The sequence below is a fragment of the Barbus barbus genome (genome assembly GCF_936440315.1).
Source record: "Barbus barbus genome assembly, chromosome: 7".
Classification (NCBI taxonomy): Eukaryota; Metazoa; Chordata; class Actinopteri; order Cypriniformes; family Cyprinidae; genus Barbus; species Barbus barbus.
Window position 1 is genome coordinate 25,173,244 of NC_136735.1, and position 23,162 is coordinate 25,196,405.

General features: G+C 35.2%; 2 protein-coding genes across 8 annotated transcripts in view; both read left to right on the plus strand.

The window, feature by feature from the left end:
* Positions 1-305: 305 nt before the first annotated feature.
* Positions 306-16,565, plus strand: LOC306873178 (transmembrane anterior posterior transformation protein 1 homolog). Of its 2 annotated transcripts, XM_079422278.1 has the most exons (15): positions 317-518; positions 2,963-3,093; positions 3,545-3,663; positions 3,877-3,909; positions 5,459-5,621; positions 5,695-5,830; positions 6,216-6,313; positions 6,499-6,568; positions 6,710-6,790; positions 6,877-6,986; positions 11,600-11,659; positions 11,897-11,965; positions 12,258-12,334; positions 13,126-13,292; positions 13,403-16,565. In XM_079422278.1, exons 1-15 carry the CDS (start codon positions 329-331, stop codon positions 13,633-13,635), a joined length of 1,737 nt encoding a protein of 578 aa, XP_079278404.1. In that variant the 5' UTR covers positions 317-328; the 3' UTR covers positions 13,636-16,565. The 2 variants fall into 2 exon arrangements, with proteins under 2 accessions (XP_079278405.1, XP_079278404.1); XM_079422279.1 differs by lacking the exon at positions 3,877-3,909 and having other exon boundaries at positions 306-518.
* Positions 16,566-19,867: 3,302 nt separating this feature from the next.
* LOC306873330 (prominin-1-A-like) overlaps positions 19,868-23,162 on the plus strand; it is a 33,073-nt gene continuing 29,778 nt past the window's right edge. For all 6 annotated transcript variants that reach the window (XM_079422560.1, XM_079422562.1, XM_079422557.1 and 3 more), the window contains exon 1: positions 19,868-20,445. In XM_079422560.1, coding sequence (XP_079278686.1) covers positions 20,190-20,445 — 256 coding nt within the window. In that variant the 5' untranslated portion in view covers positions 19,868-20,189. The remainder of the gene's footprint in view (positions 20,446-23,162) is intronic.

A 23,162-nucleotide genomic window follows, 5' to 3' on the forward strand; every position in this document is an offset into this window, starting at 1 on the left:
TTGTGAATTTCTATTATATTATGCATTATTAATTTGACGATGAGAAGTTGTTTTTCTGTTTTTCTGTTTCGATCATTTGTTTTTGTTATTGAACGTGGCTTCTTAAGTACCTCTAAATACATCTTAATCCACATTTTAATGTTACTATATTTCTTAATGTTTCTATCCCCTAAGATCCGCCAAAACAGATATAAGAAGGATAAAATCATTAAACATATTTTAAAGGGGTTTCTTGCGCGTGTATGATCTTAACCAGCTGCATTATGGGAATTGTAGTCATGTTTAGTGGCGTATGCCGTGACGCCTGAATGTTGTGTCTGCGGGGAAGATGGCGGACTCTGTGGCGGCTGGTCTTGCGGACGAAAACGAGACTGAAAATGAGGACAAGGAGAGGGAGAAACGACTCTTCAGCGGCGTCAAAAAGACGGAGAAACAAGCCACTGCGTCAGACCTTACAGAAACTCTGGGATTTTACGAGAGGAAGGCGAAATACAAAGAGAGAAAGAGCAATGTGTCAGGTAAGAGTGACAGACAGCGGCTCTGTGCGCTGCAAACACTGTTTTCAACCTACAGCAAGCATGGGCATCATAACAAACACGTTATGATGGTCTTGGTAAACAGTGTTTGATTTAAACGTTTGGTGGGCAGCTCACTACGAGGCTCGTTTAAATACAGACACACACATAGAGCTCAATGCATCAATACTGTCTGAAGCATCATCAGTCACTAGAGCTTATCTATCTTTAACAAGATCAGATAGTTCAGCATCTCTCGGTTTATTTAAGGTGTGGCTCATGTGACACATTCAGCCTCTTGTATAATGAGACTAACTTTAGAAGCGTTAGGATCAAGACAGCTGATCAGGTGTGAAGATGTAAATAAAGACCTTAGCTGCATCAACTTCTTTCCCGAGGTCATCACCATCATTATGCGTTTGCAGTGGTGTTTATTGAACAAACGAAGGGAAATTATATCTTGTATTAAATTGCTAGAGAATAAAGCTGATGTGTCATAGATCTGTTTACACGAAGATGCTTAGGAACAGTAACCCTTTATTATTAACATTGTGTAATGCAATAATTACAGATAATGTTTAATATATCATATTCTAATCACATTCATATATCATATTCATATATGAATGTGCATGAACCACTGGTATGTTAAAGGGGTTATTAATGCACTTAAGTATAAAGCAGGGTTCCTGCAGAAAAAAATAACAATTGTGGGTTACATAATATTAGGTGTACATTTAATATTAGGTTACTGCTATGTACTTATTTCATAAAAATAAAATAAAAAAATGATAGGTGCAATGTACATATTGTGTTCATGTTGTATTGCAAAACACTTTTGCTGCTGTCGAGGTAGAAAACAACAAATGTTAGGGACAGGTTTTATGGTACAGTTAAGTTAGGAGTAGGGTCAACAGCGAAATTATAGGTATAATTAAACTGGGGTTTGCAAAGCCTTGGGATTCATAAAGGAACTTCAGGGGGTTGTGAATAGATGAAAAGCTGCTAATTATATCATGGAAATGTAAAATAAATAAGTAATTTTGTTAGAAAACAATCAAAATCAAAACATTTTAGTTGTTTACCTGCATGTCACGTGACCATAAATCAACATCCAAGAATCATGAACATGCAAATATGTTGGTAAATTATTTAAATATTAACTTAAAATCTCAAGTGATACTTCAAGTATCTCTCTCTCTCTCTCTCTCTCATATACACACATATGTGCTGCTTCATTTTAAATGAACATAATATATGAAACCGCAGGACCTCTTTTTACTTTTGCTAAGGTCTTCTTGTCACAAGCTTGTCATGAAGTTATGTTCATTGGATGATACATTTAGTCACTTTGTCATACAACCCAGTTATAAGACACTTACACACACAAGAGAAGCTGTTATCTCTGTAGCTCTCTCGCTCTTTCTGGCCACTCTCTGCTTGTTTTCCCATTTAGCGTGTTCATCCTCAAGTTTATCCTTCTCTATTACTGTTAAAAATAGAAAGTAATGTGTGTTGGCCAAAGAACTCATTCACAATGTGTGCTGTTCATCTGTCTTTCCCTTATCACAACACATTTGGTCTTAGGTCAACATAAACATGCCCTAAAACATTCCAGTACTTTCTGTTCTGCTTAAATAGAACATTTATGTCACTGATCTGCTCTGCTGTAAGTTGACAACAAGTGTGTTACCAGTGTGTGCTGTAACAGCTGTGCCAACTTTGTTCCAAGTCAAAGCTTTTACTGCTTTAATATTATGAACATAATGCAAAGGATTTTTGTTTATTGGGCCTTTGTGAGAAGATTGCTTAAATCAGTTCTTAGGTTTGTACAATGATCTAGATTAGTAAATCTGGCATTTAAATTTGATCTTTAAACAAAGTTTAAAGTTTTAAATGTAAAATAAAGAACGCTGAATTATGAACTAAATTATGAATTTGAATTAATTAAATATGAATTAAATGAACACCCGTTTTGTTTTTTATTTTGCTTTGTTTTGACCTTTCTGCATTATAAGTGTCAATGAAAACAACATACTAAATGAACATTCAAGTTAAAACAGGCATAAAAATAGAGCACAGTTCAAAGTAAATTGCTAACTTACTAATTTTAATTCGCAAATGATCTGAAATGTGAAGTATCTTATATTGGAAAACTAAATTCTAAAATCTTAAATATTTATTTCAGCATTTTCACTTTCACTTTAGGTTAGCACTGTAACTCTCTGTATTTTATAATGGTACATGTTTATCTCCTGTGTGCATATGAAAGACATGAACAGCAGTTAATGCTGGTACACTTGTTTATTCAACCTCTTTTTTCCCACACACAGGTTTTGAGCTTCTATGCTTTACATGTCTGTGTTTACAGGATAGTGGTAAATAATGAGTAAAATGGTTTCATTGTGTTGGACTACACATTCATGCATGTGTTTATTTGTGTGCAGATCTCTCTCTTGTAAGGTTTATTAGTGCTGAGTTGACTAGAGGATATTTTCTGGAACACAATGAGGCCAAATACACTGAGCGGAGAGAGAGGGTCTATACCTGCCTGCGTATTCCAAAAGAACTGGAGAAGGTACCAAACACAAATGTATAGTCCATACACGCTTACATGCACTCATCTCTTCTGTACAGTATTCTTTATTACTCTGTGCATTAAACCTGATGTTTGATATATCTGCCACCAAACAGAAATGCAAAAATAATGGTGTGTGTGTGTGTTTTGTGTCAGGGTTCTTAATTTGAGGAATTGTCCCAAACCTATGAATTTCTTTCTTCTGTTAAACATAAAATAAGATATTTTGAAGAATGTTGGTAACCAAACAGTTGCTGGTAGCCATTGACTTGAATAATATGGAATAAAAAAAAAGTACTATAGAAGTTAATGGCTACCAGCAACGGCAAGTTTTATCTACTACTTTTATTAAACTTAATGGTGCTTTTTAGTACTTTTGGAGCCTTTGAAGTAAGTTGTACCACATACTACATCCAGGACATCCCTGATCTCTCTCATTTTCTCTCTGTAGCTGATGATGTTTGGGTTTTTCCTGTGTCTGGATGTGTTTCTGTACGTGTTCACTCTGCTGCCCCTCAGAGTGCTGCTGGCCCTGGTCAGACTGCTGACACTGCCCTGCTGCGGCCTCAGGTAATATACATGCTGTTCTCAGGATATACGTGGAGGAATATTCCCAAAAGTAGTACTTTCATAATATTCTGATAATCTAACAGGTTGAAATATCTGAGCTGTCCAACTTTTTCTTTCAGTTTTATTACATACAAATACCCTCACACACTTAAGCCCAAAATGATTGTGCATATAGGTGTAGCTGCTGTTCACTGTATATTCTTCTGCCTGCAGGGCTAGTATATGCCCCTACTGCAAAAAGAGCAGGTATGCAGAAAAAAATGACTGCAGCTGCTTTAAGCACACACACCTGTGTTCGTATGATTGCAGCGGCTGTGTTCAAACACATTCACACACACACACACACACACACACACACACACACACACACACACACTAGGCTTCAGTTGCCATAGCTGTCTAATTTTGCACTGTTGTGCTTTGATTTCACCCTGGACTACTAAAATCATCTGAGCTCATTCCCAGAATTCTTCTGTTCTTCCTTCAGTGTTCAGGGTGTACTTGCATGATCGGTCACAGGATGGCAGTGTGGTCATGTTCAATAGGTGAATGCTGTGATAGGAGGAGATACAATACTTAATGCAATAATAATAATGCAGTATATCGTAAATTGGGTTGTAAAATGCATCTGATAATGAAACTTCAGTAAATTGCATTCAGTGCATGCATTACAATACCTAATATATTATTCGTCATTTCTTATACAAAATATAATTGGCAGAAGCCAATTATGTTTAAAGAAATGTAGATTCTATTTACAGATAGAGTTAATAGTTATACTGTTAGCACCCCCAATGTAAATACTAACACTGAGTGCATTTTGTTTAGTAACACACTTAATAGTAGTATATTAAAATACACTGTCATTCAAAAGTTTGGAGTCGATTAAAATTGTTGATTTTTCTTAAAAGATACTCTCTTGCTCGCCAAGGCTGCATTTATTTGATTAAAAAAATACAGTCAAATAAATGCATATATTTTTTTGTATTTCAATACATTAAAAAAATTATTTATATATTTTTTTTAAATATAAAGCCGTTCTAATGCTCTAAAGATTTGGTGCTCAAGAAACATTTCTTATTATCAATAGTTCTGCCAATTTATTTTTGTAGAAAGCATGACAATAGATCATTCAAAAGTACATAATTTAAAATAGAAATGTTTTGTAACATTGTGTTTTTATTTTATTTATTTATTTTAAAGAGCTCAGGTGTCTAAATCCAGTTCTTGAGCCTGTGAATGTAAAACTTGTTATATTGTTCTTGTCAGTAATCCAAAACAATGGATTGTTGCTCTTGGTCTTTCTAATGACATTTTGTGATTTCAACATATTTATGTAAATAATTATGTGTCATGCCAAAATAATCAATCAATGATGCATCGGATCTTTTAGTAAAACTTGTAATGGAATTGTTGTTAGAGAAAATAATTACACTTCAGTCTTTGTAAATATTTTAATTATATTTAAATTACTTATATACAATTATTATAACAGTTTAGAAGAAATTAACTGTTTCAGTTCAAATATACTAAATATTTTAATGCTGTGTATGTGTTTGGGTACATTTACACTGCTGATCTTTCCCTAGCACAAATCATGTGTTTAGCTTGATGCATGTAGCACTGAGTGTGTGACACAAGATCATTAACCCAGTGGCTGTGTGTGGAAGAAGATCTAACTAATAGAAGAACTGCTTTGTGATTATAATCAGTTACTCTTCCATTGTGTAATGTCTGTGGAGCCAATTTAACCTGAAGATGTTTTTTTCTCGTATATGTGTGTGTGTGTGTGCAGTGGATCTCGTATCTTGCAGCCTGCTCAGGTGTGTGATGTTCTGAAGGGTTTCATCATGGTTCTATGTTATTTCATGATGCATTATGTGGATTACTCCATGATGTACCACCTGATCCGGGGTCAGTCTGTCATAAAACTCTACATCATCTACAACATGCTGGAGGTACAGTATCACAACACTAACATTTGTTGCTATTATATTACCAGTAGTTGAATGAACGCTGTTTCTCCTCTAGGTGGCCGATCGCTTGTTTTCATCTTTCGGTCAGGATATTCTGGATGCTTTGTACTGGACAGCCACTGAACCTAAAGAGAGAAAAAGAGCTCATATAGGAGTCATCCCACATTTCTTCATGGCTGTTCTCTACGTCTGTATCCTTCACACTTGCTTTGTTTCAAATGCCAAATAGTCATATTTAGATGTAAATAAAGTTCATTTTATATAGATTTGAATAATTAAATATTCATACTAAGAATTTAAATAAATACAATTATAATTATAATTAATTTGTTTTTGCATATATTTAATATAAAGTGCGAGTAAAATTAATACTAAAAATGAATACACTAATAAATACAAAACTAAAGATTTATTAAATTAAACTGTACAGTTTCAAGTTCTGCATGAAATCTATTTAATTACACTTAAACTGCTCAGTTCGTATTTATTAATTTTTTATTATTTAATTTAAATTCTAGTTTTGTGTCATATTTGACTTCAGTCATAGGTTATAGCTTTCCTGAATTAGTAATCCAGTTCTACATGCCATTCTGATTATGGTTCAGGCCACCACTCTGAACGTGGCTTTCAATTCACACAACAAGTCACTGCTCACCATTATGATGTCTAATAATGTGAGTACAAGCAAACTACCTTGACGCTAACATTGTTTATTTGGTTAAATTAAATTAAATACACTACAAATGAGCTTAATTTCTGCATCTCCGTTGCTGTATACTACCTTACATGAAGGAACACACACTTTCATGCTTCCTTTTGTGGGGTTTATATTGATGTATGTGTTTTTTTCTCTATATAGTTTGTTGAGATCAAAGGAAGTGTATTCAAGAAATTTGAGAAGAACAACCTCTTCCAAATGTCCAACAGTGGTAGGTCCATATATATATATATATATATATATATATATATATATATATATATATATATATATATAGTAAACGAAAACATGTCTGTCTTAAATTGTCACTGATGTATTGTCTCACTGTTCCTTTTTTGCTTTCTCACTATAGACATTAAAGAAAGATTTACAAACTACACACTCTTACTAATCGTCTGTCTCAGAAACATGGAGCAGTTCTCCTGGAATCCAGGTATCCAGTTAACAACTGACTCATTTCCAAGTGTGTGCATATACACGACATTGATGTGTATATTAATCATTGTTTATTGGTTATAGATCATCTATGGGTATTGTTTCCTGATGTTTGTATGGTGATCGCCTCAGAGATTGCAGTGGATGTTGTCAAACATGCCTTCATCACAAAGTTTAATGACATTACAGCAGATGTGAGTTCAAATTATTGTTGTATTCTTCAAAAGGTAGTATTTTAGATACAATATTTGAGTAACTACTATAATATGTATTGTACCAGTATTATTAGCTGAACCAAAATGTTGAAATTTTGTAGTTACATTTACACTACTGATCAAAGGTTTGGCATATTGATCAAAAATAGTAAATACTGTAATGTTGTGAAATATTATTACAGTTTAAAAGAACTGTTTTCTATTTCTATTAGTATTTAGATTTTTGTGTAATAATAAACAAAACTAAATAACATAAATAATGCAATTTAATAATATAAAATTAAATAACAAAACTTAAAACTAAAAAATACACACTACTTTCTGTCTGATCTATACATTTTCTGTTAAGATATTAAGGCAACTTTAGTTCAAATATGAACTAAATATGAACAACATTGAATGAACTAAAAATTAAATCCTGTAACTTGAATATGGTATAGTGATTGTGGGCTTAGTTTAAAGGGAAGGTTTGTAAGCTATACCTAATGCTATTGACACTAATATATGTTTATCTAGAATAAACTAAAGAAAAACAACTTGAGAACTATGACATGACCTATTTTAACCAAAGGGCTTCTCCATTCTGGAATGTTCTTTCTTGAAGAAAAAAAACAAAAAAAAAACCTGTCCCAGTCAAGAGGAAGTCTTTACAAAGAGAGACAGGTTTCCTTTGGGAGTGTGTCTGAAAATCAGCACCGCTCTCAGTGTCTTGGATAACCCTGACAGATCCACTGACCCAAATCGATCAGCACACACAGAGCCTTAGCAGTCTCTTTAGCAGTGGGGATGGTTTCACACATTCTGTCCAGGGCAGGGCACCTCTACTGTTGACATACTCATAAGATGAAAGACACTACAAACAAAACGGTCCTTAAATATGATTCTGAAAGAGGCAAAAGAAAGGGAAAAGATGAAAAAAATAGGGGCAGAGCAGGCTAAATATACTGTGGATTGGGGGTAGAGAGATATGTAATGACAGAAAGTGGAGTGTAGTTACTGGCAGGGATTAGAGACAGATCTGCTTAGTTTAGGCCGGAAGATTAGTGTCACAGCAAACACATGCACATTTCTCTCTCTCTCATACAATATCTTTCCTAGAGGTGGACGCTAGCATTTTTTTTATATATATATAATTTCTAGCAATTTTACCATATTCAATATGCATCTTAATGGTAAATGAAATTATTAAATTATTTTTTTTATTATTCAGAACCAGAATTTCTACCAAACTAATTGTCATTAAGTACACTACTGTTTAATGTTCAGCAAGGGTGCATGGAATTGATATTTGCAATTTAACAAAAGAATTCTATTTGAAATAAACGCTGTTCTATTGAACTTTGTTTATCAAATAATGATGAAAAACGTTTTTGAATGTCCTGTGAGGAAGAGGACGATGCTGCATGACATTTTTGCTGGTGATGAGTAAAAAAGGTCTTTTGTGTTTAAACTGTTCCACAGCTCGAGCTGATGGCTGCAGCCTCAACAGGTGTCCATTTCATGCTTGGTACACAGGTCTATTGTGCATCTTTGTGACACGTGAATGCCTGGATGCTATAGCTCCCTGGAAAAGCACAGCTCTATATGAACAGAGCGTGAAAATGGGACAGATATTCAGATGAAAAATCTATCACGATGGATGCATCAAGCATGAGCTGGGGAGCCCTTTGCGATGCTGTCAAGGGCAGGAGGATAGTCCTCGAGGAGTGGAGATTACATTTTAAGAAGTGGATATGATATCCACTGTTATTCTCCTTCACACATTCAACACTAAGTATGCATTCCCACCATTGAAATTCTTACATAAAGTAGTGTGCAAGATCAGGGAGAAGAAGGAATCTGTTCTGTTGGGCTATTCCACTGAGAGACCTTCTGTCACGAGCGGGGAGCTCAATCTGGCACTCCAACACAGAGTTGTGGAATTTGCATGTTTGACTGTTCAGTGGAGCACACCAGCATCAGATGCACTTCTGCAATGCACGTTGAGTACTATTACTGAGACGAGAACCGCTTCTATGAGGTGCTTCTGTGCCCATAAATGGAGAGTCTTCGAGAGCTTGCGTGAAGCAGACCCTGTGAATGGTCCATTATTATTATTTTTTCTACAAGAGCACTTAGATGTTGGTCATACTTCTATGCTTAAAATGTATGTAGACACAATAACTGCTTTTCATGGTAAAATTGGGAATCATCCGGTAAGAATGATTTAGTGATTCAATTCTTGAAAAGTGCAAGAAGATGAATCCTGCCTACCCTTCCACGGTACCAACTTGGGATCTAGCTCTGGTCCTGAGAGTTCTAACAGGCCCTCCATTCGAGCCACTTCAGTCAGCTACCTTAAACACACTCTCCCTTAAGACAGTTACTCTTACTTGCACTCACATCAGGTATAAGTGAGTTGGGGACATGCACGCTTTGTCAGTTCATGAATCCTGCATGCAGTTTGTCCCAGGTGACTGCAGTGTTAAATAAAGGTGCTCTCAATGCTATTTAGAGCCCAGGTTTTAACTGTGTTTGTTCTCACTCCAAAAGAGCCAGCCACAGGGAGATACTCTTTTTACAGTTTCTGTCTTGTATGCGCATTGCATTTTTATTTTGAGCACGCTAGACCCTTTAGAGCAGCTTTTTGTGTGCTTTGGCAGCCACACTAAAGGCCAGCCTGTTTTAAAGCTAAGACTATCTCACTGGATTGTTGATGTGATAGCTCCATCTTACAGCTCTCAAAGCTCTAAATGCCCTTTAGGGGTTTGAGCCCACTCCACACAAGGTATGGCTTCCTCTTGGGCATGGGCAAGTGGGCTGTCTATGGAGGACATCTGCTTAGCAGCTGGATTGGTTTTGCTCAATACCTTTGCCAGATTTTACAATCTGGATGTTTCTTTGCTATCATCTCGAGTACTGTCAGCTCAGGAGAACTAGATTTTTATGGTCAAGGTTGTCTAAAGCTGTTCTGTCACACATTTGCTTTATTTTAAGAGCCTGTTTATACCTGGTCACTTCATGCATTTTTTCTGATCAGATAGCTATCTGATTTTGAAAACACCAGGTATAAATGCCCTCCGAAATGGTTTTATATTCGATCGCTCAAACCACTTCAGGAGGTGGTCTGGGACACATTCCAGACAAAACTGAACAAGTGTGAATGAATCTGGTTGTTGAAACCACACGTGTAAATTGTACTACTCCTATTATGTTAAATAAATAAACGTGTGTTTGAGAGCATGTTATAGGCTATAAGACTTGTTATAGTCAGATATGACAGTGCTAATGAAGCCAGGTCTCATAGATATCAGTATTATATATCCTATAACACCAGTAGGGCTGCTGTCACTATGCTTTACTTGTAGATATGTGGTGCTACTGATGCTTGTGCAATATGTCTTTCAAATGAAGAACGAGTATCATGTACCTTGAAATATTCAATGTGTTCCCTTCTTTTGCTGTATGTTGAGTGGCACCTTTGCAGTAGCACAATAGGACTTTTTCACAATCCCCATAGTGTCACCTACTTGACGGAATGTTGAGTAAACCAATACCTAATATTGTTCCCTCATCTCAGGAAACTGAGGTTATGCTAGAATGGAGATGTTTTCAAAACTGAAAAAAAAAAAAAAAGAGAAATGGTTCCTGAGCACCAAATCAACATATAACAATTAAAATTCAGCTTTTTAATCACAGGAATAATTTACATTTTAATTATTTTGAACTGTAATAATATTTAACAATATTACTGTTTTAACAGTATTTGTAATCAAATACTTTTTTTTCAAAAAAATAAATAAATTGGAATAATAGTGTAGATTCACATTTAATACTCAGGTCTCGTTTTCCCACTATATTTCATTAAATGAACAAAAGTCAGAGTGGTATTTAATCATTTAATTTATATGCACCGTTATGATAATAACAAGCCGTAAACAATATTTTCTTTTTTTTCTATTTTTTTTTACATTTTATTATATAAAAAAATATAAAAAAGCATACAGAGACCTCAGTAAACTTTTTTTTAGCGCCGACACAAGTCGCTGAATCAGTTCTAAATTGATTTATTGAATGGGCATTGATTTGAATTCATTCACAAAAGGGAATTAGACTTGGCTAATATTTCTGCTATTAAAGTTGAATTCAGAGACTATTAAAAGTGATGAGACCGGGAAGTATTGTGAATCTATTTTTCCTACAACAGCCAATGGCTAAAGAACGTGGTTATGCAAAGCTTCTCGACCCTCTGACATTAATTAACTTTGTCAGCCTGTCAGTTAGTCAGGGCTCAGATAGTGGAAAAAAGATGATTTATTATAAGATAAGTGTTTTCTGCACCACCATGTGAGTTTACAGTCTGAATTGAATGTCATGAGCTAAAAGGGCCAGGACTAAAAACATACAGCACAATCTAAGTAGTCTGTTACATGAATGACTCCTATGAACTGGCTCTTTAAGGAATTATTCGAAAATACTGTTGAACACTTGAGTTTTTTTTTGATGGAATCATTCTAATGATTCTTTTAGTTTACTAATTTAATATTTGACTTCTGAATTACTGAACCGCAAGTCATCTTTACTTGTAACTTTGTGTGTGTGTGTGTGTGCAGGTCTATAGTGAATACAGAGCGAGCTTGGCATTTGATCTGGTCAGCAGCAGACAGAAGAATGTAAGTGCATGCTTATTTTATCATATCAGAAGTCATTTTGAAGCAAGAATCAATAATAAAGCAATAATTGTCTGAACGTTTATGTCAATGTCAAATTATGTATTAAAATGATTTATTTTTATTTCAACAAATTACTTGTCTCTTGTTTGTTCATGGTTCTAATTACATTGATTTAATTTGAAGAGCATTTTGTCCAGCTTTATTAATAAGATAATGATATTTGTGTGCGTTTTCCAGGCATATACAGACTACAGTGACAGTGTGTCCAGGAGGATGGGCTTCATTCCTCTTCCTCTTGCTCTACTGGTAGCCTCCCTCCTTATTTCATAATAATCGCAATACTAAATCTATCTTGCAGTACAGTTTATAAGCAGAAACATAAATCCATTGTTTGCAATAATTTGTCAGTTTGCTCTACTGCTCTTGTTAACATGCATTACTGTTCTATTTAACACTTAAAGTGACTGTTAGACTGACAGCTGACATTTATTTACATTAGCTATATATTTCAAAACTTCTAAAGTCATTTACCACGAAGGAACTGTGATGTGTAGTAACATGGTATTACAGTTATACTCATGTAGCATGTGATTGACAGTTGATCCGGGTGGTGACCAGCTCAGTGAAGATCCAGGGCTCTCTGTCCATTGTTTGTGTTGTGCTCTTCTACCTGGGGTATGAGTTCACATTTTTTTTTTATAAACTTTTTGGTAACACTTCAGTATAGGGACCAATTCTCACTATTAACCAGTCGCTTATTAGCATGCCTGTAATTAACATATTGGCTGTTTTCTATTACTTATAAAGCACATATTCTGCATGACCATATTCAACATTCCTAATTCTACCCAATAAACTACTTTACTAACTATTAAAAAGCAGCAAATTAGGCGTATGAGACAAAAGTTGTAGTTAATGGTTTGTTAATGGCGAGAATTAGACCTTAAAATAAAGTGAGACCAACTTTTTTTTATTACATTTTTTTATTTTCAAAAGTTTGGCATCGCTTTGATTCTTCTTTAAAGAAATGTATATTTTTACTCAGCGGGGCTAGATTAAAATAATAAAAAATGACAGTAAAGACATTTATAATGTTGCAAATGATTTCTATTTCAAATAAATAAAGTTCTTCAAACTTTGTTAATCAAAAGAAAATGTATTTCCATGCTTCATTAAGCAGCACAGCCGTTTCCAACTGGGATATTAATGCTAAATGTTTTTTTGAGTACTAAAGTAATGGCTGCTGAAAATTCAGCTTTACCATGACATAAGTAAATTCCATTCTAAAATATATCAAAATAGAAAACAGTTAGTGCAATAATATTTTGCAATATAACTATTTTGCTCTTAGCTTTGTTGAACATAAGAATCCTTTTTTACTGAATTTACTGATCCTAAAATTTGACCAGTGGCATATATGTTCTGAATGTAGCACTGAGCCTGTGTGTTTATGTGTGTTTATTCAGTATGATCACCCTGAAGGTGCTGAACAGTATTGTGTTGTTGGGGAAATCCTGTAAGTATGTGAAAGAGGCAAATATGGAGGAGAAGCTGTTTCAAAATCCCCCCTCTGCAGCTCCCAGCAGAGTGTCCAGCAGAGCCCACCGTACCAAACACACACGCGAACCACCAGGTAACACACATGCACACCTTCAGACCCACATAATAGAGAGATCCCTGATAATAGTTTGTAGAGTCAAGGTTTTGTTCTCACTAATCCATTGTGTCCATACCCCTCTGAAGGTGAGCCAGCAGAGGAGGGCATGTCTGCATCAGTCACCACTCAACCCACCCAAAGGGATGAATGTCCCGCCCCTCAGATCCCTACCAGCGAATCAGATCAGTTCCTCACTACACCAGATGAATCAGAAGAGAAAAGCCTTATTCAGGACGATACCGAACTTAAACACAGGGCGCCCAAAAAAGACTTGCTGGAGATTGACCGCTTTACTATCTGCGGTAACCGTATCGACTGACATTAACGTGCACCCTCAAGTTCAAGAGAGAGGCCAGGTATGCACTGAAATGCCCACCCTCTCTGCCAGCTTGATTTGTTTGACATTTGAACCTGAGCTCGTTGGAATGGGACAGCGAGAAACTGCAGGATATTTATTAAGTGATGCACCTAATTTATTAAGACTTAAACACATTTATACACAGACAGTCACACAAACACACACTGTTTTAACCAATCGGAATCCACCCAGTGATGTTTCCAGGCATTCAAGATGTTCAAGATCACCAGCGGAGGTCACCTTTAGACGGCTGGGACCATCTTGGTCTGATGGTCATTGTACTTACCCTTTAAAGGGGCCATCCAATTTAGAAAATGAGAGAAAGGGATGGATTATATTCCTAAATTACATACTCAGAAGATTCCATACATTTGTGGTAAACATAGTAGGATTCAAATAATCAACATGTAATATACAGTGCTCCAAAACAAATGTCAAAAATTCTTAGTTTTTTTTTCTTCATTCATAATTTCTCTATTTAAAAATGTCCCTTTCCCTCAAAGACTTTTAGTTTGAAATATTACCATGTTCATTGTCAGTCAGTACTGAGATGTAATTACAGATGTATTCCGCAGATTTTTTTAAAGACAGCAGGCTAAAACACCTAGCACTATTTTATTTATTTACATTTTTAAGAGAGTTGCTAATTTCATTTTAAATGCAGGGTTTCCAGTGACAAATGTTTTTTGTGTTTTGCATCGTTTGAGGTAATGACCTTTTAAAAGGCCGTTGTGATACTGTGATGAAACGCTTGCTTGTGATATGCGGATTGATTGAAGTGCTTTACAAGTCAGCATCTGAATGAAAGGATCATAGATTTTTACAAGACAGTCGCATGGAATCAGAAAACTGAAGTACAGTAGCATAACGTGATTTGCCAGCTAAAATGAAGGAATGAAAATGTTTCCCTTTAAGGATGGACGGTATGTTTTTTTTTTTTTCCTGCAAGCTCTTATTCTGCATCTTATTGTACCAAGAGTAGCATATCAGATGAACAATTGTGCATTGGTGCTGATGCTAAATAGTCAATTACCAACATTCCAAAAGTCAGAATCTTGACCAAAGCAAAGTTGAATATATAACCTAGCGCTAATATCTTGGGTGTATTCAAAAAAGGCCTGTTGACCCCAAATAGGAAGTTTTTACAAGTCAGTAAGCATCAGAATCCAGTAATGAAAGCTAATAACAATGAGCTTCATAATAACCAACTTATCAGTTAACAGTGTCATTTGTGAAAGACCATGATTAGTAATAATGCATCATGTTTAGAGCTTATAGATAGGGTTGGGTATCATTTGAATTTGATTTATTCCAATTCAGATTCTTATCGATTCCCATTTTCGATTCCAATGTGGTTAAAAAAAAATTAAGTCAAACATTTAGATATCAAATATATTTTTGTGTCTCTTTTTGCAAAACATGAATACCATAAATAAAAATCAGCTGGCTATATAAAAACAGGACTCGATTAAGAATTGTTTGTGTGCAAACTAGAGCTGCAGGATTCTGGATAAATTCCGACTTTTTATTTTTATTTTTCGCAATTCTGAAGAAAGAATATTAGACAACTAAACACAATCTCATGGAATTTTTGAAAGGAACAAGTTAGTGACTCATTCGAGATTTACTTGTTTCATTAGTGGATAAATCAGTGTTTTTGAGTGAATCTGTTGAATGAATGATTCAAAGACAAATACATTTTTAACAGCCACTTTTCGCCAGCTAAAAATAAAAGATGCCCACACAGGAATCAATAGGTGGAATTGAAATTTTAATTTTAAGTATCTGATTCTGGAATTGGAATTGTTTTTCGATTCCCAACCCTAATTGTAGAACTTATTGCAGTGTTTTTTTCATCATAGACAATAATGTTTTATACATTTCCTTTGCATAACAGACCACACTGTCTTAAAAAGTATTTTTTGTGATCCACTAATGTTTCTTAGTTGTACGGGAGGTTAGAATTTAAGTTTTTGTGTGTGTGTTTTTTCTCAGTAATGACAACGTTTTGTATTTCTGTTTCTGTTTATTTAATTTTTTGACTGATTTTGGAATTTGTATTTCTTGTATTACAAATGTGTGGCTGTAATTGCTTTGCTTTGTAATATCATTAAGGTGGCATTCAATCTGACAATTTACACTCAAGTCAGCATGTCGACAGTCGTCATAAGGCTGTCATATTGTGTAAGGTGCTCAGTTTTTCAAAAACAAAAGGTTGATTTAATTTATTGTTTAGAAATTTGAGTAAAAATATCAACTATGCCAAGGAATTGTTTACCCTCAGTTATCACACTTTTCAAAACCTCTTCAGAAGCATTCACTTGACTTAAACTGCCAAAATGATATCAAAGAGCATTTCTTATTGTTTTTGCATTTGAAACACTGATGTTAGAAATATTTCTGCTTATTTTTGAAAGAAAGAGATCATTATACGCAAATATTTGGTTTTGTTGTGGTTTTCAATGTAACTGCCTGTGCATTCCCATAGCTTCAGTCACCTTTGGACTCTTGAAATAAGGCTAAAGCTTGACTGAACTGGATATGGATCAGTACTCAACTGGATGATTTTTCTTGACAGATCCTTTCTAATTCATACTTGTTTCCATTTATTTGGAAATACAAAAAAAAAAAAAAAGATCCAACCATTCAAGTGCTATCCACACTGCTGGACTTTACTGCTGTTGTTTTCTCATTGGTCAATATCAGTTTGTTGTTTTCAGTGTGTTTTTGTACCCAGATCAGCTTCAGCATCCAAGGTTCTTACAAGCTTTTTTTTCCTGTAGAAACTGAAGAGGAATGACAATGTCAAATCCCTTGTATAGGATGTTTCAGAGACAGAATTGGGGAGAGGATTCGGGGCGTTGTGTTGATTAAAGTTTTGTTTTTTTTGTACATTTGTTGTTGTTGTTTGTTTATAGTGGATCCCTAATATAAATTTTCATTTAGTGTTTCATAAGACACCAGATGTGCCAGTGCTCACCCCCATACAATTATAAAAACATATAACTACAATATTATATCATATAGTTTCACACTTATATATATATATAAACATTGTTCAAACACTCATACTTAAAAAGCATAAAGGTACAGAGACCTCATGAAGTTCTCAATTTTTTTGCACATCTTTTAATAAAGTGCCTGGTTGCACATACCAACAGATTGTACAACAAGGCGGCCCGCGGGCCGCATTTGGCCTGTCTGCATTCATTTTGTGGCCAGCGTCATGTTGAAGATTAATATATTTTTATTACAGTTTGCGCTCAAAATGTTTGATTTTTTTATTTTTATTAAATGTGGCCTATACAATCGCAGTAGTAAAAGCTGTAGTAAAACATATAGGCCGTTTCTCAATACCAAGTTCGCAGAGTCTGGACTTCCGTCCTTTCGAGTTTGGACTTGCCAAGTTCGAATCAGAAGAACGAACTTTCGAGGACGGGAGGACGAACTGAATTCTGGGTTATGGCCCGTATCAAGTCCGCACAAGTCACCTCTCGATGCATCCTCGGTAAAAGGGGCGGATCAAGAACACATCCGGGGATTTGAACTGGACTTGACTAGATGTGAACTTTGAATTGGAACAGTACTTGGGCAGCGACTGATGACGTTTCACAAGTCCACAAGAACACAAGTACAGACAAGTACGCATATTGAGAAACAGCCATATATTGTGACGAGCGTCCCGAAGGATCATCAGCGTCGCCCTGGAAACAAGCGAGGAACACCTGCACATCCTCATCACAGACTGATCGGTCACAGCGGCTCATCAGGCGGCGGCTAGATAAGCCACGCAAGCCCCACGCACAGGGAGAGGACTCCATGAGACCAAGCACTAACTCGCCATTGCATTTCTCCCACAGACACCAGCGTGTGACCGACCAACCCCACTTGGACACTACACGGACACTCAGCACTGGGAAAGCACTCACCGCACTGGAGCACACCCAAGGACCTTTTTGCCCTTCCCTGCACTTCACACCGCCTCAAAGCCACCCTTCGGGCCTTTAACCTGCCTTCCTTGTCGTGTGATTCCTCACCCCGTTACAATATATTCATGCTCAGTCTTATTTTAAATAGGACAAGGACAAGCAAGACTTAGATAAGTAATAAACTGTATTTCTAAATCAGTAAATCTACAAATATCGTCTTAAAGTCTGATGATGCAAATTGTAATTTGTGGCCCTTCGCATTGTTTCGCATAGTTTAAATGTGGCCTGCTTGGCCTCTGAACTTTATTATGAAACACTGAGAACCTATAGTTTACTCTTAAACTTTTCACTGTATGTCTTTTTAGAAGTATTTTCAATTCTATTGAATATTCTTTTAACTGTCCACTAAAATATAGGTTAAATTCGTGCAGATCCTAACAGTCACGAACTGTCACATTCTGGTTTGAGTGGTGGCTAATGCACAAAGTGATGGAATTGTCAAAGACCGAATTAAATCAGTCCTCTGTAACCCCAAGCCAAAAATAGTTGCCTAAAGATTATGTAATACTAAACTGATCTGTGCTAAAACCATACAGATCTAAACACTAAACCGATTGAGATTTGGACTTTGATTTTGTAATGTGTGTAAAATTAGATCACAGAATGAATGAATGCCACTATGAGACAAATCTATTTAAAACTGGATTAGAAATCTCAAATACTTAGGCTGTACAAAATCTCCAGAAAGATCTCCTTCCGAGTTGACGTTCAGTCTTTAAAAAAGACACACTGATTTTATTTTATGTTTCTATATTTACTATTTTTATCTTTCAGTAGCACTCATGCTTGAATGAACAAAGCATACTGTCACAAATTGCTTTGTGACCATACAAACAAAAACTGTAATATTTATATTTTAATAATTTTACAATGTTTCTTTGGGTATTTAAAAATGCTAAGAAATTGTTTATATCCAGGTTTAAATTGTATTTTGACTTTTAGACCCCACCACTTATATAAACTATGTAATTTTAAAGGTATGTTATAATTACCAAAAATACATGTGACTGTAGTTGAATTTTGAGAGATTTTATCATCTCAGGGTATGATACGTAATATTAAATATTAAAATAATCTCATTTTAAATTTTTTTTTAGATAAGAGCCACAGTTTAAAAACAATGAAACAGCTGTCTTTATCTGTAAACACAGCTTTTTCATTGTTTTTAAACTGTAGCTCTTATCGAAAAAAAATAATTTATACACCTACTTACACAATACACTTTGAAAGCTCTTTTTCCTCTCTTTCTCTTTTATTCTAAGATGTGCATGTTGATTTAGGTGGTGCTGACTGACATAATACAAACTGTGGCCTCTTTCTCTGTCTGTCTTCCTCTCACTCTCTGTCCCTGTTTGTTAGTATTCATGTCCATGCACACACAGTCGCACAAAGGCTTTTCAGCTGTTCCAAATGTAGCTATGGGACATTTCAGGGAAGAAGACCATCAGCTAGTGTCTTGGCAGAGTCCGGAGTTGCTGCTTTTCTGCTCATTTGAATTTATGACTGCGTGATAGAGAATATTACTGTGTATTTTTGTAAACAACGACTGATAGTTAAACTTTCTATTGCTAGTTATCATAAGTTATCATCATTCTCTGACTGTTGAGTCTGATAACCACAGTAGGTCTAAGAAATTAAAATATTTTGTGAAGTACATATAAAATATTTAATAAATAGAACAATACCTTCATATCTGTGCAATTTCTATATAGAGCAGAATAAAGAATCGAATAAAACTAGAAAAAAGAATCTAAAATAAAGAGGATTTATAGCAGTTATATACATGTGATAACATCTAGCCTAATTAACCTTATGAAATTATGATCAACCGTATAATCATTTCATCATGTTATGATGCTTTTTACAATTCATTTGAATTTGTTCCAAATAAATAAACCAGAGAAAAAAAAATGAAAAGAGTTTGGTGACCGTCATACAAAATCACACAAGTTGAAATCTGTTCATCTAAACTAAAATCTGAGTTTTAATAAAAATGAACCCCTGATACCAAACAGTGTCCGAAGTTATGGAAGCATATAAACAGATGGCTCATTTCTGCAGTTACTGACAGTATTGTGAGTTTGGAATTGTGTCTGTATTGTGTTAATGCTGTAGGCTTTGCGGCTTCTTTCATAGAGGAAAGGAATGGCATACTTTGACTTGGCCTGACGTGATTTTCCTCTAAAGCCATCTCCAGTGCGCGTGCACTAAGACTGCACAAGACATGAGGCGCAGGTCAGACAAACACTCAGCTCATCCTGAGCTCTCCAAAACGGAGGGATGTTTACCATGAAGCCGTCAAAAGGAAACGGGGAATAAACCCATCAGCTGGAATATATATATTTTTTTCCTTATTGGTTTGTTTTCTTTTGATGTGTTTCGGGTTTTTTTTTTTTTTCTAATTTGTATTTTTGATGTCAAGGACTAGAGAGCGTTCCAAACAAACGTACTTTTACCTCACTTTATCTCTCCTCCAGTTTTCGTTCCCTCCCGTTATACATCAAAAGCACCCCGCGTAAAGGACTGATGGACATGTGGTGGAAAGTGGGGCTCGTGCTGGTGATGTGCTCGGGTCTCACGAGCAGCGAAGCCCGAGAGGAGCACCGGGATTCGTCTCCGCGCAGCATGATGCTCAGAGTGCCGGTCGAAACTTTGGACTTTGGCTTCGTGCCGTCTGTGGTGTACGAAACGCACGCATATTACGAACCGGGTCCCATCGGCGTTCTTTTCCACATGGTCCACGCGTTTCTGTATGTGGTTCAACCCAACCCTTTCCCGAAAGGTGAGATGCACACTGGCTTTGAGAACTCGCAAAAGTTTTCAACATTCTTGCGCGTTTATTTGTGGGTCAGTTTCACATGGCAAACGTCCACATATTCTTACAGAAGTATGTTGTAGACTTTAGATAGATGGATATCGCAGGTGCATACTTTAGTATCAGATAAAGGACTACTTATGGCATCATATGGCAAGCCGGCTTACCATTTATATTTCTTAAACCTACCTATCTTTGGTAACACATTATTACACTTAAAGGTATCATTGGTTACACATTATTTTAAGGTATCATTGTTACTGTGTAATTATACATTTAAGTACCCAGTAATATTAATTAACTACATGTACTTACTATATGGTTAGGGTTAGGATTAGAGTTTGGCTTACAGTTACTTGCATGTAATTATGTAATTAATTGTCATTATAATAGTACATGTAACATGTGTAACAAGGACACCGTAAAATAAAGTGTTACCGTAACATTTTAAGGTGTCCCTGTTACAGAGGAAGCACACAAGTAGTGAGTAATATGTATAACAACATGTATTTACTATACACCAAAAATAACTGGTGTATAATTTTTGGTCAGAAATAGCTAGTAAATTTACACAATGTAACACAATGGATCAAATGTTAAATTTTGAAATAGAAAGAATAAAATAGTATTTTTGTATAACATACTCCACTAATCTTTGTTTTATTTGCAACTTTCATAAATTAGTAAATAAATAAGTTGCTTGTAATTGTGCATAATTTACTGTTATTACTATAATAAGGACATGTAACTTTAACAAGGACACTGTACAAGACAGTGTTACCTCAGATGTTAATAGTGGTCAGTTTAATTAATTAACTAGTAATCTGAGTTGCTAAGTATGTTTTTAAATTTAACTTGTTATTTATTATATACTAGGCCCACTTATTGCAGTAGTGACTTAATATGTATTCAGTTACCATGATAAATTATTTTTTATTTTTTCTGGTAACAAATGGTTAATAATTACTATTTTATTTGATATTAGTGGATAAGTAGATATGAGACACTAGTATACATCTCATTTGTTACCTTCAAGAAATGGTAAATGCGAAACTAATTGAACAGATATTCGCTACTAGAATAAGTAGGCTACTAGTATCTGATAAATATAGGCACAACTACTCAAGTATTTAGAAGTGACACCAATGATCAATTATGAAAATTAAAAATTCTATTTTACGGAAACATCAGTTTTACAGAAACATGTCAAAAAGAGTTATTTTTTTCATTTTGTGATTTGGTTATACTGCACATCACACATACACAGTGTAGCACTTTCTTCCTGAATGGACCAGAATGCAATGGTTAGTGGCAGATTTGGTCAAGCCAGTCACAGTTAAGATAATTACAGTAATTTGCAGGAAGAGCAGAGAAGTGTGCAGTGAGAAAACATGATGCCATCTGTTTTGATTTGTAATTTTGTAACAGGGCAATAATAATAATAATGATGGATTTACAATAACAGTGAAGCACAAATCTCTGATTTACATAGACACGTATTTTTAAACAATCTGAACCTCTGACATAAAAAGTAATACTAGTTAGGTTTAAGGAATAAATATTAAAATGGCTTGCCATAAATAAATGAATTGAAATAATGTGATTTGATCTAATGTTATGCCTGGATACACTCAAGGATCCACTCATGAAGCATTCATCATTTGCTTTCTGAACCTATGGATATGTTGGAATGGAAATGATTACTATACATTGGATAAGACTGCACTGGTTTTGTTACTGTACTTTTTGTACTAACAGTAAAGTTAATTAATGTACAGATTTCCAGGTATAATTCAAAAAGTGATGTTCGGTTTATTCAGTGAGGTAATGAGGAGTGCCTAGAGACTGGAATTATGTGCAACATACTGTTGCATAGTACTGTTACATTATAGTGCATAGGTGAGGCCAGTGCTAGCTGTTACACAAATAATTAGCCACAAGTCATATTTATATTGGGGCAGTTTGTCTCAAGTTAATATTTTTGTAAATATCACCAATAATAATTTTAAGAATTGTTTTGTGCTTTACAATTCTTTTACATATCTGTGTATCTGTGTTTATAGTGTGACAATATGCCCCACTATGGCAATAAGCAATAATGGTGAAAATGTTTATATTTTATATAATGTCTTATATTTATATTTTATCTATATTTTTAGACTTCATGGCATGTGCCTACGCAGAAAGGAATTTCAAAAATAAACCTACCCCAAGAAACATTCACTACAGAAAAAAAAAAAAAATGTGACAACTAGCCTCGGTCTATTTAAGGCCAGGCTATTGGCAGGTGGATTTCTTTGTGAGGTCACCATGTTGAGCATAGAGGAGAGCTTGTGTGTGTGTATGTGTGTTTTTAGAGTAGAATAGGATTGCATGGTTAAGTCCCTGCTGCCTAACCAATTAGCCGATCTGCTCTATGAGTCACCTGCCCAATCAGGTAAGCTGATAATCTCAGTGCCATATGCTCCAAAGGTACACGCAATGCAATGCTCCTAACAAAACATACGGCCCAAAAAAACAACCATTTTGCAATATTTCTGACCTTAACCCACCAATTTTAATGAATAAATATCACAATATAAGAATTGGGATGCCATTTTTAATCTGCAAATATGTGGGTGTTGATTTAGAAACAGACACACATCAAACACAAGCCACAAACAGATATTATTCCCTCTGCAATC

Bases quoted from the DNA above. Each gene is read 5' to 3' on its own strand.
- LOC306873178 (XM_079422278.1), top strand. From the start codon at position 329: ATGGCGGACTCTGTGGCGGCTGGTCTTGCGGACGAAAACGAGACTGAA. The intron at 6,314-6,498 runs GTGAGTACAAGC...TTCTCTATATAG, and splicing joins CCATTATGATGTCTAATAAT to TTTGTTGAGATCAAAGGAAG. The intron at 11,966-12,257 runs GTAGCCTCCCTC...TGTGATTGACAG, and splicing joins CTCTTCCTCTTGCTCTACTG to TTGATCCGGGTGGTGACCAG.